We start from the raw sequence: 18,518 nt of genomic DNA on the forward strand, positions 1-18,518 counted from the left end.
CCCATTAGAATGATTTTATTTTTCATCAGCTGTACAGTGTCTCATCTTCAAAAATTACATGACAAAGGTTTCTTCTGTTTTCTTGGTCTTAAAACAGTAATGTGTTTAAAACCAACTTAAAACTGTTCTCTCAATTCTTCTGCCAAATCAAACAAGCTATGTGCAAACAAAAAACAATACTGTTGCTATGGGAACAATCGAACATCCATCTTCCATCCATCCTCCTGCAGAACAATAACATGATAGATTGATAACAGAAAATTTTGTTCTTTCATGTTTTACAGAATGAGATCTCAGACCATATTAGTACACTCACACAATTGATGTTTCTAAATGATTCTTGCAAAAGTGTCAATTTGATATATGAACATTGATTTCCTCACATACCTTCTAGCAGTATCTTGACACTACTATCTTCTGTGACCATTTCTGTGTCCATGGTTCCTTACAGCCTGGTTTTTACAATACTGGGCATCTAACCAAAGTTGTTTTACAGAGGAAATGGTTCCGTCTAACAATAACAGGTATTGCTGTAATAAAAGGAAGGCCACATAACCATCATAACCTGTGGTCAAACTGTCACTTCAGAGCTTTTAGCCTTAGTCTAAGATTAACATCTTCAGAAGACTCAAATCATACGATTTGTTGAGATTTGGACCATGAAGATTCCTTTTTGTTCTAACCTTGATTCACACAAGCAATCTTAATCCTGTGTTTTTGTAAATATAAAAATCAGGGCTCTCATTTGGAGTGACTGGCCTGGGCCAAGGCGAGGACATACCTCAGTATCAGCTACAAATGGACACTGACTGAAAGCTGAGGGCTAGTAGAACTGCAAGACTTGGGCTAACAGGGCCTTAGTCCAGTGCTGATCTTGATTACTTAATTAAGTCACATAGCACAACAAACAAATACACAGCTTCCAAAAACAGTATGAAAACCTGTCAAAAAAGAACAAGAAGGCTGTTTTGTTGTTCTTACATACAATTTACTAGATGGACTTTATTCACTATGAGTTTTTAGATGGGTGCCAAACAGTTTTTTCTTTCAGCAGATACTCAAAAACCTCTTGTTCCTTTATAGGTAAAACTAACCTCGCAACTTTGGGCCAACAGAATAGGACAAAGCTTCTGTCATGCTACCGAACTGAACCAACTGCAGAGAAACACAGTGGCAACTGCAAAATGGCCAAACATGAAAACTGTAAAACAGTATCAAAGCTATACAACATAGCTATGAGCAACAGAATATAGACAGAAAAATGATAGTGATTCAGATTAGTTCAATTCAGTTTGGTTTGGAGGGGCTTATCTGTGGAAGGAAAGCATGATGGAAAGGTAATTTTGCAAATCACCTTTATAGACTCAGCATATGGAGTACCAGGTATGGCACTAACAAAAGAAAAAAAAAAAAAAAAAAAAACAAACAACTTTTAACCAACACATCTCCAAATCAGCTATTTAAAAACATTAAAAAAGGTTCACAATAAATCAAAAAGCAAAGGGTTTAAAATGTGTAGTTACATGCAAAACGTGTTTGGTGATCACTGATTATTGTGGGGGGGGGGCAGCCTGGTATTACCTTGCAAAACAATGTTGGAGTTTGTTACTGCTGATTACTTCAAGTGAGATGATTCAAATGCATAGACATAATTCCATGTTCCATTCCAATTAAAGTATTTGGAATGTTCAAAAATCACAACTACAGTACAATGTTTTACCAACCAAATCAGGATTATCCATATTTTCTCCAACTGGCAGGGATCATTCAGTTTATGTGATGGCAAACTATCTACTTTCTCCTTCAAAATGTGGAACAGGAGGAGGACAAGGAACATTAGCTATGAATGACAAGTATCTTCCATCAGTGATAAGTAGGAGAAAATAGAAAACAGTTTAAAATGAACTTCATCTCAAACTATGTTGGTGCTGGGAAACTTAATTAGCAGCGATCTCAAGTATTTAATTTCCTGAGCTGACTGAGGGCGCATTTCCATTAGAACAAGGTTGGGTGCTGGTGAACTAGACAGTTGAAAAACAGTTCACTGACTTCAGTTAATTTGACTGTATCTGCCTGTGCCCATTCGCTCATGTAAGAAGAATCCTTCTGTTCCTACTATAAAAGCCTCCATATACAAACAGCCAACTAATAACACCACAACATGGACCATGTGTTTACACGAGCCAAGGAGGAAATCATACTTTGGGGGGGGGATATACTGATCATATGACCGAGAGCAAGTGGTATCTCAGAGGAAAACTCAAGTACCGTGTACTATGTTTCATTAGGAAAAACTACATTTATATCTATATATACACATATAAAGGCTTGGAATTTGCAAAATCAGCATAGTTGCAAGAACAGCAAGCAGGCCAGCAGAAAATCAAAGTGAAGTAGATCAAGTAATTTCTCTTTTGGCAGAGCAACATGGAGAGGAGCTGAAAATTAACTGCAGTGTGTGGGTAGAGACTGACACAGGATGTGGCTTTGGGTAGAAACAAGTAGCAAAATACACAATGATTCATTCAGACATTCAAACTGAAAAAAGCATTTAAGAGCAAGGAGCAGTCTGTCAGTATCTGTATATGATGTGGGAGATGACAAGTATGTGCAGTGGGATCTTGTATTTTGTGTGTGTGTGTGTGTGTGTGTGTGTGTGTGTGTGAGAGAGACCCACAAACATCAGTATGCAGGTCGATATACATGTAGTATTTACATACTGCTTCCCTTCTTTGTGCATGGTTGTTTTTGCTGCCACCATTTTTGCAGCCACTTTAATAGAGGCAAAATGTGTGCCATTAAAAGCTCACACAGATGGAACATCAGGTGAAGGCCAAGGATGTGGAGATGTTAATGTGTATTTGCCAATTTTACTCATAGTCCGGCTACACGTGTGTGGCTGTGTGTTCTGTTCACCGGTCCATCATGCTGAGGATCATCTCTGGTGTCAGATCTCCGTTGGCAGCAGCGGCCGCTGTTTCCTCATTCACAGCCAGCTCGACAGTCTCCACCCCTTCCCCATCTAGCCCCACCCCCTCCACTGTCAGGGCCACTCCCTGCTCCAGAGGTGTCGCTGCAGAGGCATCGCCATCCTCCCTCTTCACTATGATGTTCTCCACTGCTCCAGTGCTCTCATCTTCTACCTGAATGATGGCAGCAGCTACAAAACACAACAACAAAGACATACTTTAGTGCTGCATTCAAGGGTTATGGGAATAAAAGTGAAGTGAACACCTGGCACAGGAAAGAATGGAATTTATTTGATGGTGCCAAGACAATGACTGAAATTACTTCTGGTCTTTATCTGTAGGCTGATTTTATGTTAAAATTCTATATTTCGCATAGTGAGCACACATGTACTTTGTAACTGAAACCTTTCCTGTCATGCTTTGCAGAGTATTTCCAAGACAAGTTTGTTTACAATTCAGTTGTGATTTATTCTGTTATTTTAGTTTTTTGATTTGTTTTTTTGATTTGTGCACTATTACCTTATACCATATTATTATCATCAACCGGTAAACCTACTTGGTACTTCACACTTATTTTATTTTATACTTATACCCACTTGGTACTTGGTATTTATTTTCTGACCTGTATTATAGTGTATTATATTTTTTGCTAGTACTTCTATTCCTGTGCGCACTACAGTAAAGGTGAGATGCTGTAACAAAAGAGTTTCCCCTTGGGGATCAATAAAGTATTTCTGATTCTAAGTCATCAAATGTCCTCACTAAGACAGAGGCATGACTTACCCTCTCTTTTGACTGAGACAATACCAGCTAAAACAAACAAACAAAAAGGGTACATGCCTCAGCTTTTGCCACAGCGCAGGGCAACATCATGATGCAATGCACTACATACCAGGTACAATGCTGTGGTGTTTAGCACTGTACACAGCACTGTACTATTTAAATTAAATTAAATTAAATTTATATAGTGCCAAATCACAACAGAAGTTATCTCAGGTAACTTTTCATACAGAGTAGGTCTAGACCGTAGTCTTTATAATATTATTAACAGAGACCCAACAATTCCCACCATGAGTAACCACTTAGCGACAGTGGCAGGGAAAAACTCTCTTTTAACAGGCAGAAACCTCGAGCAGAACCAGGCTCTGGGAGGGCAGTCATCTGCCTCGACCGGTTGGGGAGAGAGAGAGAGAGTGAGAGAGAGAGAGAGAGAGAGAGAGAGAGAGAGAGAGAGAGAGCGTGCAGGAGGAAAGAGAACATACAGTAGCACAATTCAAGATCCACATAGAGATGTAAAGTAATAGTAATGGTAATGATTTCTAACGTTTACCTTGCCAGAATTGCAATGAAGGAGAAAATGACTGCAGCTATGTTTTCCTCCCAGAGTTGCAAAGAGAAACTGACATTACATTTAATCAAAATGTTAAATTACAGGATAGATAGAAAGGTCCAACAAGCAACCTAAGATTTCTAGTTTTACAGTTCTGACACATCATAAATGTTGTATCGACTGACCTTTCTGAAAGCTGTTGCTTGATAGGTCGCTATAGATTGTTCGTGTATATTCAGTTAATCAGTATTTCAGGGATGTTATGGTATGATATGTAAGATTCGGTAAAATAACATCCATTCTTATCTTAAATCTTTAAATGAATTAGTCATCATCAGCTGCAATACTTGGATAGTTCCAATCAGCAGTTTGACCATGACTAACCACACTAAATATAAAATCATGATTATTTTTAGCAATGGTATATGTGCTTTTATAGTACTTAAATATTACATGTGACTAGAGGTGTAACAGTACATAGAAGTTAGGGTTCGGTTAATACCCCGATTTAGGAGTCATGGTTCAAAGCGGGTTTGGTACAGCCCAAATCCAAATTGTTCCCAAACAACTGATTTAAAGGTCAAGGCGGGTCTTCCAGCTCCGGCGTTTCATTTTCACTTTCCGCAGGCTGCAATCAGACAGAATCAGGCGCTGTGGCGAAAATACCAGTCCCCCCATTCATTTTTAATGGGGGTAGTGTGTTTAGGCTGCGGCAGCGGGACCGCAGGGGGGTGCCGGGAAAAAACACAGTGACCTGTGGCGGAAAAAATGGAAACAGACTCAACCTTTGGAGAAACGCAACCCGACATCACGCTGCGGTGAAACGTGTGTGACTTGCAGTCTAAAAACAAATAGCGATACCAAGAAGCTTACTTTGGTTTGTGTTCATTTATTTGAGAGAGAGACAGAGAGAGGGAGAAAGAAAGAAAGAGAGAGAGACAGACAGTGCTGGTCGAGTGACCTATAGAATGAATAAGTAGAGGGCGCGCCGGTACCGAGAAAGCTGGTGAATCAGAGAAATAAAAGCTTATTTTTAGATTGTTTCATAGCAGTTCACTTCTAAGCACAAATAAACACGCCCATACCCCCACACTCCGCTGCACAGCCCTGTCTGAATCCAGGCATATTGCGACTGACTGGCATGCCAATCAGCATGTTGTGCTAACCTCAGCACATGCTGCTAACAGCGAACGGCTAAAAGTTTCCGGGCGGAACTCGCGCTTGTGAACTTTAGGTCTGCATTGAGTGGATCAATCTACATACCATGTAGTCTGCATGCAGCTGTGTGGACCGGACCATGACCCCCATATTGTGACGGTTCGGCACGAATACGCGAACCGTTACAGCTCTACATGGTCTAATTCCTTGTCTAATAAATACTATGAGTGTTCTCACCAGAAGGAGTCGTCTTGGCAGCCACCCTGACTGACTTGCTGGGTGTTGGAGGCTTGGGGGCGTTCTTTGGGGGTCGGCCTCGTTTCCTCTTGACCGGTGGCTCGTCAGGAGCCGGTACTGGGATAGCGGCAGGGGCCTGGTCCAATTCCATGCTTTCTGCCTCCTCCTCTTCCTGTAGCAGTGATGCTTCTTCCTCCCCCTCCCCCTCAGCTTCCTCCTCTTCGTCTGGTTCAGCCTGATCCTCCTCTGAATGACAGAGATACAACAAAGACAGATATCAGGTGAACTTATCACAACTGATCAAACACTTGCATACAACGTCAAATTCTCACCGCTGTCATCCTCATCTCTCCTGCTCCTCATCTTCCTCTTTCTTCCTCTCCTCCCTTTCTTCGGGGTTGGAGCTCCATTCTCGGCATCCTCCACCTCACCGCTGCAGTTCTCAGCGTGGCGAGCCATGGTGTTCTACAAGAACAAGATATTCTATTGACTTTTATAACTTATTAGTCATTTGCACATGTTGAACCAACTAAGAGTTCACTTCAGGTGTGTGACAGCAAGAAAGAAGTGTCCCTTACCCTGCGAGTGAAGGTCTTACTACACTTGGGGCAGACAAAAGCGGTGGGGACAAAGTTGGGGTCGTGGTAGCGTTTGAAGTGCATGTCCAGCAGCTGCTTCTGTCTGAAGGTCTTCTCACACTGGCTGCAGGCGTATGGTTTCTCTCCAGTATGAGTTCGACGATGCATCACCATGTGGCGTTCCTGGACCCAGCAACATGGGACACACAATTAAAAACCATTCTTACACAGACAGTACTATAAATCCATTCCAATTTTTAGTCATGGTAGCGACAAGGTCCTATGGATGGCAATGTCGATCTGTTGGCCAGTCTGCCCACCACTTTGATCCTGAAATATCGCAACAACTACTGGATGGATGGCCATGTAAGTCATGGTCCTCAGAAGATGAATCTTAATGACTTTGGTGATCCCCTGACTTTTCCTCTAGCACCAAGAGCAGGGCAAACTTTTTACTCATACAGTAAAATTACTTAACATCTACTACCTAACATGCTAAACTGAGATGAAGACAACATAGTAACATAACAACTCACAGAGCTGCTAGGATGGCTGTAGACTCCTAGTCATATTAATAACTAATTTGATCCATATCTGATTTTCAAGTGGAACTACTCATTTGCTACTAGGAGTATGGAAACCCACACACACCTGTCGGCAGCAGTAGTCACACATGTCGCATTTGAACCTCTTCTCATTCTTATGGGACTTCTGATGCTGGATCAGAGCGTAGCGCTCGTGGAAAACGGCATCGCAGTAACGACACTTCTTACCAGTCTCAATAAATGAGTGTTGCTTACGCAGATGGACACCTGGAGATCCACATGGATGACAAGAAAAAACACATTAGGGGAATGAAACAACATGGCAAAGTAAACTATCTTGCCTATCTGGCAAGTTTACACTGTGTGTGTGTGTGTGTGTGTGTGTGTGTGTTACCCAAGTCACTCTTGCGTGCGATGACAGTGTCACAGTGTGGACAATGGAATTTGGCCACATTCTCTGTGTGTTTCTGCAGAATGTGCATCTTCATGGTTCCACTCTGGGTGAATCGGGCGTGGCAGATGTAGCACTCATAAGGTTTCTCTCCTGAGAAGAGGCATGTACACAGGTTTATCACTGTTCAATGTTCTCATTAATGTTTCGTATCTAACAGAACAATAAAAGAATACAAAAGAATCCTAAGCGGTAAGAATAGGGTAGGAGGTATGAAACACAATGTATGTATTACCCCAGAAGTATAGATTTTAACAATACTGCATCCATCAGTATAGCCTAATTTCACTTATTACAAGTGAAAATTCTAGCTTTGTAGTTGATTGTAATTTTTAATTAATGGAGTAGGGGCTTAGCAAAAGCAAAATGACCTTGATTTGAATAAATTATTTTGTAAGGGAGCTAGAACTTCTTTCATATGACAGTTGATATGAGGTTTTCCCCAAAATAAAAAACAAAACTGGTCCTATATCTCTGAAGTGATATATGCCACTCTGTCCTCCTTCACTGCTTTATAAATACAGAAAAGCAGTTATGGTGTCAGTTTTACCTGAGTGTGTCCTCATGTGTCTCTTCAGCTTGTATGTGTCTCTGCTGGCGTAACTGCAAAGACTGCACTGGAATGGGCGCTCGCCGGTGTGAGAACGAATGTGGCGCTTTAGTTTGCTCACCTACACAAACACAGTCACATTTCAGAACACTACAGCAAAAAATGTATATGCCAATAGATAGGTCCTGCAGTTAGTAACTGTTTTGGACTCTTGGAGGAGAGTGGTTGTATATCTACTATCAGAGACACACATTTTAACTTAGTGCTGCTGGCTACAGAACTGTGAATTTATCCTTTACTCTTCTTCACTCCTGGATGAGCAGATGTGGATGGAGATTAATGTAGCAAAGGTAATAAATTAAATTGAACTTTAAACTTTGTAAAACTTCAAGAACATAAAGCAGACAGGAGCTTACCTCAACACTGGCATAATCACACATGGAGCATTTGAAGGGTTTCTCATGTGTGTGTTTGTAGCGACGATGACGAACCAGCTCTCCACTAGTCACAAAAGCCATATCACAGTCTGTGCACTTGTGTGGACGAGTTCCTGCATAAATAAAAAAACAAGACACGTACGTGTAAGCTATCCTTGCATGGTATTGAAAAACTCAAGAAACTCATTCGTCTGTATCGTCTAAACTACTACTATTTTGGTCTCATTGGAGTATAACGTTTTTATGAAGATGTGTGTTAGTGAATACCGGTGTGTGTATTGAGATGGTTTCTTAGCAGGGTGACCGTCCTGAAGGCTCTTCCACACAGGTGACATTTGTGAGGTCTCTCGTCAGTGTGGCTCTTCATGTGTCTGTCCAGGTTGGAGCGTCGAGGGCACGTGTAGCTACACAGCTCACACTGAAATGTCTTCTTCACTCCTATCACGCAACAATGACATACAAAGACTTCAGATTCAGTAACAGTTTTTGTATCATAATCCCACAGCCGCTGTCTCATTGCAAAACAATGACCTACTAAACATCGTAGGAGCATAACTGAAAACAATTTGGACAACAGAATTTTGAAATGCAATGATATTGAATTATTACCCAGCGTTACCAAACACTAACCTGAATTTTTTATTTTAAATTTTCATTACTTTCAGCATTACATGTCCACTCAACTCAGTGCAGAGTAAAATATACATATATTTTATACAGCCAACTAATAAGCACAGGGGGTTCTGGACAGAAACTAATCAGGGCAATCTTTACTCTTCTGTCTAGACCCTGACCTGTTACACATGACGGCACGGACACACAGGATATGGAAGTGCCGTGAAGCTCTGCCCACTTCCTTTCGGTGCCCATGTTAACCACTTGGGCTGTCTGTACTTGTACTGACTGTACTTGTACTTGGGCTCCGCGGTCGACTCACGCTCAGCAGCAATAGATTCGGCGTCTATTTTTTTCTGCGTGCCACGAGTAAATCTGGCAAGAGAACGGACTGATAATCTATTATACGATATAAATTGATATTATATATGATATAAATGATCTGATTCTGATAAACAAAATCCCATACTTGCCAGCCCTTTTGATTTCTCTGCCCCTCTACCCGCTGTTCTCCTGGAGTGATTCCCCCTCAAATGATGAAACATTAAGATCTGCCCACCCACTAAATTTATTATGTAAATTACGTACTTATTCCACGTATTTGTCTGTTGTCTCTAAACAGAGAGCGAGAGAGACGAGCAGCCCTCCCTGCAGATCATCACACAAGGCGATTCTTTTAACTTCATTTTTTACAGAAGTGACGCCCCTCAGAAACACATACAAAGCTTTAAGTTATAAATTCATGAGGTTATTATAAAGATCAGCTCTTTATTGTGATTAGAAAAGTGCAGAATTGCTATATATATATATATATATATATATATATATATATATATATATATATATATATATATAAAAAAAACTTTGTCCTTCACCCTCCACGGGTGGTCTCATCCTCCGAGCTCAGGTCCTCCCAGAGGCCTGGGAGCTTGAGGGTTCTATATCTATATATATATATCTATATATATATATATATATCTATATATATATCTATATATATATCTATATATATATATATATATATATATCTATATATATATCTATATATATATATATATATATATCTATATATCTATATATATATCTATATATATATCTATATATCTATATATCTATATATATATATATATATATATCTATATATATATATATATATATATATATCTATATATATATATATATATATATATATATATATATATATCTATATATATATATAGATAGATATATAGATATATAGATATAGAACCCTCAAGCTCCCAGGCCTCTGGTAGAGGACCCGAGCTCAAGGATGAGACCACCCGTGGAGGTGAAGAAAAGACAAAGTTTTTTATTATATATATATATATATATATATATATATATATATATATATATATATATATACAGTTGTATGCAAAAGTTTAGGAACCCCTTAGACAGGTGCATAAATTTGGGCACCCTTGTCATTTTGTTGATTTGAATACCTGTAACTACTTAGCACTGATTAATTGGAACACACAATTGATTTGGTGAGCTCATTAAGCCTTGAACTTCATAGACAGGTGCATCCAATCATGAGAAAAGGTATTTAAGGTGGCCAATTGAAAGTTGTTGTTCTATTTGACTCTCCTCTGAAGAGTGGCAACATGGGGGCCTCAAAACAACTCTCAAATGACCTGGAAAAAAAAAGATTGTTCTACATTATGGTTTAGGGGGAGGCTACAAAAAGTTAGCGCAGAAATATAAGCTGTCAGTGTCCACTGTGAGGAACATAGTGAGGAAATGGAGGACCACAGGCACAGTTCTTGTTAAGGCCAGAAGTGGCAGGCCACATAAAATATTGGAGAGGCAAAGGATGGTGAGAACGGTCAAAAACAGCCCACAGACCACCTCCAAAGACCTACAACATCAACTTGCTGCAGATGGTGTCACTGTGCATCGTTCAACAATTCAGCGCACTTTGCACAAGGAGAAGCTGTATGGGAGAGTGATGCGAAAGAAGCCTTTTCTGCACACACGCCACAAACGGAGTCGCTTGAGGTATGCAAACACACATTTGGACAAGCCAGCTTCATTTTGGAATAAGGTGCTGTGGACTGATGAAACAAAGTTTCAAAGATTGAGTTATTTGGTCATAACAAGGGGCGTTATGCATGGCGGCAAAAGAACACAACGTTCCAAGAAAAACACTTGCTACCCACAGTAAAATTTGTTGGAGGTTCCATCATGCTGTGGGGTTGTGTGGCCAGTGCCGGTACTGGGAATCTGGTTAAAGTTGAGGGTCGCATGGATTCCACTCAATATCAGCAGATTCTTGAGAATAATGTTGAGGAATCAGTCACAAAGTTGAAGTTACGCCGGGGCTGGATATTTCAACAAGACAACGACCCAAAACACTGCTCAAAATCTACTCTGGCCTTTATGCAGAGGAATAAGTACAATGTTCTGGAATGGCCATCCCAGTCCCCAGACCTGAATATCATTGAACATCTGTGGGGTGATTTGAAGCGGGCTGTCCATGCTCGACAACCATCAACCATTGTAAGGAGGAATGGTCCAAAATACATTCATCCAGAATCCAGACACTCATTACAGGCTATAGGAAGCGTCTAGAGGCTGTTATTTCTGCTAAAGGAGGCTCTACTAAATATTGATGTGATTTTTCTGTTGGGGTGCCCAAATTTATGCACCTGTCTAATTTCGTTTTGATGCATATTGCACATTTTCTGTTAATCCAATAAACCTCATTTCACTACTGAAATATTACTGTGTCCTTCAGTTATTTGATAGATCAAAATGAAATTGCTGATCCAAACACCCAAATATTTATAAATGAAAATCATGGAAATTGTCAGGGGTTCCTAAACTTTTGCATACAACTGTGTATATATATATATATATATATATATATATATATATATATATATATCTCTCTCTATATATATATATATATATATATATATATATATATATATATATATATATATATATATATATATATATATATATATATATATATATATATATATCTCTATATATATATATATATCTATATATCTCTCTCTCTCTCTCTATATATATATATCTCTCTCTCTATAGATCTCTATATATATATATATATCTCTATATATATATCTCTCTCTCTCTCTCTATATATATATATATATATCTCTATATCTCTAATATATATATTAGTATATATATATATATATATATATATATATATATATATATATATATATATATATATATATACTAACGGCCCTCTTCACACTGATGACTCCCCACCCTCCCCCGCCTGTGTGTCTGACTACTGACCAGGTGAATGGACAGCTGATGAAACTCCACTCAAACAAGGCTGCAGGCCCCGATGGAGTTAGCCCCAGGGTGCTAAAAGCCTGTGCCCCCCAGCTATGTGGAGTCCTTCAACATGTCTTCAACCTGAGCCTAAGTCTTCAAAGGGTCCCTGTTCTGTGGAAGACATCTTGCCTCGTTCCTGTGCCGAAGACGCCGCATCCCAGTGGCTCCAAGGACTACAGACCGGTGGCACTGACCTCCCACATAATGAGGACCCTGGAGAGACTGGTGCTGGAACAGCTGGGGCACATGGTCAGACCCCTCCCGGACCCCCTTCAGTTCGCCTACCAGCCCCAGCTGGGATTTGAGAATGCCATCATCCTCCTGCTGAACCGCATCCACATCCACCTGGACAAGCCGGCAAGGATAATTTGGACTTCTCCAGCGCTTTCAACACCATCTGACCAGCCCTGCTTGGTGAGAAGCTGGCAGCGATGCAGGTGGATGCCCCCCTCGTGTACTGGATTGTTGACTACCTGACTGGCAGACCACAGCATGTGCATCTGCAGCACTGCGTGTCAGACAGCGTGGTCAGCAACACTGGAGAGGATTACAAGTACCTGGGAGTATGGACAATAAACTGGACTGGGCTAAGAACACTTAAGCTCTTTACAGGAAGGGCCAGAGCTGCCTCTATTTTCTGAGGAGGCTGAGGTCCTTCAACATCTGCCAGACAATGCTGAAGATGTTTTATGAGTCTGTGGTGGCCAGTGCTATCCTGTATGCTGTTGCATGCTGGGGCAGCAGGCTGAGGGTAGCGGACGCTAACAGACTCAACAAACTGATCCGTAAGACCAGTGACATTGTGGGGGTGGAGCTGTACTCTCTGGCAGTGGTGTCAGAGAGGAGGATGCTGCAAACTACATGCCATCTTGGACAGTGTCTCCCAACCACTCCATGACGTGCTGGTCAAACAAAGGAGTACCTTAAGCGGAAGACTCATCCCCCCAAAAAGCACCACAGAGAGCCACAGGAAGTCATTTCTGCCTGTGGCCATCAAACTCTTTAACTCCTCCCTCTAAGTGTTATATGACCCGAAGTCATTAAACTGGACATTGATCATTAACATCTCTGCAATACTTGACATAATTGTGCAATATTCTGTGTTAATACTGCTGTGCAATATGCTCTGGTTTCAGTTTAATTTATTGATATTTATTCACACTCTATTACTGCTGTGCAATATCCTCCGTCTCATTATAATCTTAATAAGCTACACTTAACTTGATAGTTCATGCACTATTACTTTATACCGTATTATCATCATCAACCGGTAAACCCACTTTGTACTTCACACTTATTTTAATTTTATACTTATACCCACTTGGTACTTAATTTATCTGACCTGTATTATAGTGTATTATATTTTTTGCTTAGTACTTCTATTCCTGTGTGCACTGAAGTGATAGTGAGCTGCTGTAACAAAAGAGTTTCCTCTTGGGGATCAATAAAGTATTTCTGATTCTGAAATGGCATAAATCATACTATAAATTACAAATTGTTTGTCCAATCATCACAAAACCTACAGAATATGTCCACAGAGGTACCTGAAACATACCCTGAAAGTTTCATTCAAATTGGCCGCTAGGGGCTACTACAAATGCAAAAACTCCCCCAACAACGATGTAATTGTTCAGCCCGATGTGTCAGTGTGGACATCGTCATATGCCAATTTGGTAGACATCACCCAACCCTAATCTAATCTTCACCAAACTTTGGACATACCATCTCTAGATGATCCCGATCTCTAGATGAACTATACTGCTTTGCTAATTTTTTGGTATCACTTACCGTTTGTCTGTGATTGGTTACCAAACTTTTGAATGCGTGACCTAATGCACTTAACACTTCAATGCTAAATTGGATTGCAACCAAATTAGGGAATGCTGTTCATACAGCCACATTGCACAAGTGTAAAGCATGTCATAGAATTCTACCCACAGGGGCGCTATAGTAACATTAAAACATATTGCTACAATTCTGTTGGCTTCAATAAAATGAAACTTGGTACACAAGTTCTCCATGAGCATGTGCATGACACCAATAGCCCCACCTTGTGACCATTAGTAAAACACCAGCATACTACTTATTAATCTCTTTAATGTAATATTCCATAGTGACCAAATTCAGCAAAGTTGTATAGACAAGGATGCTGAACAAGTCTGTAGCATTTGATACAATTTAACTTGTAGGTGGCACTAAAAGATAAAAAAAATGCTTGCAGCTAGGGGCTGTGGAAGCAGCAGCCAACAGCTTCCAGTTCTCACACGCAATTCCTCCAGAAATTGCACATTCAAGTTAATTCTTATTATTACGCTGTGTTTTTTGGCACTCAACTCCTTCCACATTTTTCAACGTAGAAACTTTCATTCAAACATCAAAATATTCAGCTCCTTACCTTTCTCATTACCTTTCTCATTCATACCTTTCATACTTTCAGAAATATTCAATGTTTTCCGGGAATTTCTGCACATTCAAATGAACGAACGGAATGTTCAAAATTGACACATTTTGATGCTTTTCCAAGTCTCTAATAATAATTCATAATTTCAGCTAGAAACTCCATTCAAACATCAAAATATACCAAATCTTTCCAACATTCTGGGTATTATTCAGCTTTCAAATCCCATTAAAACTTTTCAAAATATTCAACATTGTTTGGAGTAAAGTTGTAATGGGAGTCAATTAGAAAAACCTCATTTTTGAACCTCTTCCCACTAATTCATAAATTTATGCAGAAACTCCATTCAAACTAAAATGTTCAATCTTTGGGACTTTCTCACATTAATTCAACTTTTTCATAGCTTTCATACTTTTTACACAGTCATAGTTAAAGTTTCATGCAATTTTCAGTCCAAGTTTATAATGGGGTGTGTGGGGCGGAATGTTCAGAACTAGTGGGGGACCTAAGCGTCAGAGTGGGCAGGATCTTTAAAATCTTAAAAATTCTCTTCAACTTGCTTCTATTCCCACAAATTTCACTATTCATACATCATTTTACATCAAAATGTAGGGAAAATTGTGCCTGTCACAGGCATGTAACTATGGAATCAAAAAGACTCACACAGTTGGCACAGTCAGCTTCAAAGGGAGAGCAGTACCAGCCAACTGTTGCATAAACATCCATATTAAATGAGACCAGAAATGTCAGGAGAGAAGCAGAAACACAGACTTGTCTTATCTGCTCCAGAGCTCAAATTTTGCCATGTGTGTTCATCAGACTCTTCTCTCTCATGATGTAAAACTTAGCCGACAGCAGTTATGGTCTTTGACCTATAGCAGGACTTTGAGATGCCTAGTCTCTAGTAAAGGAACTGTTTGACCTGTCTAAGTTGTTGTCTTCCAAAGCACCGTCCACTGCCTCAGGGGTGCCACAATCACCATAGCAACCAGTGCCACACGTGTGTGTGTGTGTGTGTGTGTGTGTGTGTGTGTGTTTGTTTGCATGTTTGGTCTATGAACCTCAAATACAGCAATGTTATATAGCAATGTCTTCAGTGAAGCCTAGTGGCGCTTCCCAAGGCAACCTTTGACTGTGGCTGGGGACACACAGCTGATTGAAGATGAGCTAATTAGATCAGTCTGACACACACAAATACAGGTCTTGGACATTTTTCAACATTTATCTACTTATTCATACTTTCAGCTAGAAAATTTATTCAAACCTTAACATGTTCCAGATCTTTCTTACATTATGACTTTTATTCAACTTTTAAATCTCATTCATACTCATTAGACTCATTCCCAATTCTTTATATCTTTCGGGTGCTTATTCATTCAAAGTTAAACCAGCTATGCAGTTTAGCTCCCATATTACAATATATTTTGCATTCTTCATCCCTTTCCCACTTCTCATGCCATTCAAAAGTTCTTCAACTGCTTCTTTGAACAAATTAAAGCGAGCAACGCAGTTTAGCATCAGCTTTTCAACAAACCATAAAATGTTCCACATCTTTTCATGCAATATTAGGTCTATTCAACTTTTAAATCCTATTCATACTAATTAGACCCTGTCCCATGTTTCCAAGTCTTCATACTCCTTCAGCTACTTCGTCACCACCACAACCTTTACTACTACCACTACTACCACCTTAACAACAACAACTACTACTTTTACTAATACTACAACCACTACCACCTTTACTACTACTACAACTACTACCACTAATTCTACTACTACTACCACCACCTTTACTACTAATTCTACTACTGAGGGTGCCTTGTTCGAGTGGTACTTTGACAGGGTTTTCTCTGTCTGTCAGGCCTTGAGGCCTGAAAGTGCTGTCATTGAGCTATTGAGAAGGCTAAATTGTAATACTGTCAAAGATGAATAGTCTGAAAAAGCACATTTTACACTTCAACCGACATTTGAATTTCTTTCAATTCATCAAATGACACCCCAATTCTTTAAAGGAGACTTAATTACGTGAAAGTCAACTCCATTCAGAGCTTACACTATACTTACACTTAAAGTGTTTTCACTCTGTACAAGTTACCCAAAACACAGCTCTTGTCCGTGATTTAAATTATATTCATTATATTTTATTTTACACTCCTTTCAGAGCTTACTGTTTAATTGTACTTGCACTTCAAAAGTACCTTTCAGTAAACATCAGATCAGGTCATATATAGAATTACAAGCCATCTGCACTTTCCATGCCTGCAGTACTTCAACTTATCTTAGTGTTTTGTTCTCTTCTTTCATTCATCAGTCATTTTCTTTATTTGAACATGTTCATAATCAATGCATTTGATCATTCAGCTTTTCCAATGCAATGCTGTTAAGCCCCCTTCATTTCAGGCAAAACATTTTGCCTCAGCTCTTTGGAACAAAAAACCATTGCCCTAAAGTGTTTAGCAATGCAGTTAATCTGTCTGAAATTAATACAAAGCATTTCTTCTTTTAGCCTTTTCAGACAACTCATTTCAACTTCCAGCTTTGAAAATATTGCAGTTTAGCTTCCAGCTTTTCTAGCAAAGTATTTCAGCTCTTAGCTTCTTTAGCTAATGCAGTTCAGCTTCCAGGTAGTTCAGCATCATTGTGCAATGCATTTGAGCTTTCAGATTTTTCAGAAAATTCTTCTCAGATTTCTGCATTTTCAGCAATGTTTTCCAATTATTTCTTCTTCCGTATGCTTATCGGTCGACTACTACTTCTGCATACTTTCAGCTACAGAAGCCATTCAAAATGTTCAGCTCTTTAAGGGAATTTATGCTTATATTCCACCTTTTTCTACCTTTTATGCTTTTTAAAATGTTAAGCTTTTTTAAAGAACTTACAGCAGAAGTGAATGCAGCTTTGACAGTTTTACAGCTAAGCTTTTATAGCAATGTGGTTCAGTTTAAGCATTATTAGTTAATGCAGGTCAGCTTTCAAATCTGCCAGCTTTACATTTCAACTTCCAGGTTTTTCCAGCAGTGCAGTGTAATGCATTTAAATTTCCAGTCTTTTCAGGTAACTCATTTCAACTTCCAGCATTGACTATTACAATTTAGCATCCAGCTTTTTTAGCAACGTATTTTAGCTCTAGCTTTAGTTAATGCAGCTCCGCTTCCAGGTTGTTAAGCAGTGCAATGCAATGCATTTGAGCTTGAAGATTTTTCAGGCATTTCATTTCAGCATTCTGAATTTTCAGCAGTTTTTGCAAAATCATTTCAGCTTTCAGCATTTCCACACATTTTCTGTAGGAAATCCAATTTTTCTAGTTCTTTTTCTTCTTACGTACATTTTTTGGATTGCTTCTACTCACATTTTGGTAGACAGACACATCATTCCAATTTTCACATATAAAGCATATGTGTGTCATGCACGCTATAACTTTTTTATATTTGTTAGTTATTGAGATATTAATATTTTACTGTAATAACTTTCTGAATGGCCATCTATGGGAAAGTGTATATCTTCATCAAAATCTCAAATATTATACATGCTAACGTTATCATACCCGGTAAGTATGTATTCAACAGTGCCACCATGTGGTCGGTTATTTAACGTTTTGGCTAATAACTTATGAACCGTGCAGCGTAGCAAAACAATATTTTCACCTTGGATGATGATGATGAAGAAACCATTTTTTGTTTATTTTTAGGGCTGTACAATTAATCGAGATATTACTGAAATGGCAATGTGGCCAAGTGCAATATCCAAATTGCAGAAGCTGCAATTTTTTGATAAAGGTAAAACGTGTGACAAAACAGCATTATAATGAAGTACTGTAGTGCTGCAGAGATGCCCTGGCCTACAAATCATCTTCTCCAGATGTAAGAAAACATTGATTTTGGTACATTTGCGATGCAAAAATGATCATT

General features: G+C 39.2%; 1 protein-coding gene across 7 annotated transcripts in view; it reads right to left on the reverse strand.

The window, feature by feature from the left end:
• ctcf (CCCTC-binding factor (zinc finger protein)) overlaps positions 1–18,518 on the reverse strand; it is a 39,735-nt gene continuing 21,217 nt past the window's right edge. For 6 of the 7 annotated variants that reach the window (XM_044193212.1, XM_044193213.1, XM_044193215.1 and 3 more), the window contains 9 exons: positions 8,523–8,693; positions 8,235–8,368; positions 7,819–7,939; positions 7,212–7,361; positions 6,924–7,084; positions 6,273–6,455; positions 6,027–6,159; positions 5,695–5,940; positions 1–3,160 (listed from right to left, as the gene is read on the reverse strand). In XM_044193212.1, the coding sequence (XP_044049147.1) occupies positions 2,913–3,160; positions 5,695–5,940; positions 6,027–6,159; positions 6,273–6,455; positions 6,924–7,084; positions 7,212–7,361; positions 7,819–7,939; positions 8,235–8,368; positions 8,523–8,693 (1,547 nt within the window). In that variant the 3' untranslated portion in view covers positions 1–2,912. Of the gene's footprint in view, positions 3,161–4,779; positions 5,054–5,694; positions 5,941–6,026; positions 6,160–6,272; positions 6,456–6,923; positions 7,085–7,211; positions 7,362–7,818; positions 7,940–8,234; positions 8,369–8,522; positions 8,694–18,518 lie in introns of those variants that run through there. The other variant, XM_044193219.1, reaches the window with a different exon arrangement.

Source organism: Siniperca chuatsi, linkage group LG4, assembly GCF_020085105.1.
Source record: "Siniperca chuatsi isolate FFG_IHB_CAS linkage group LG4, ASM2008510v1, whole genome shotgun sequence".
NCBI classification, from domain to species: domain Eukaryota; kingdom Metazoa; phylum Chordata; class Actinopteri; order Centrarchiformes; family Sinipercidae; genus Siniperca; species Siniperca chuatsi.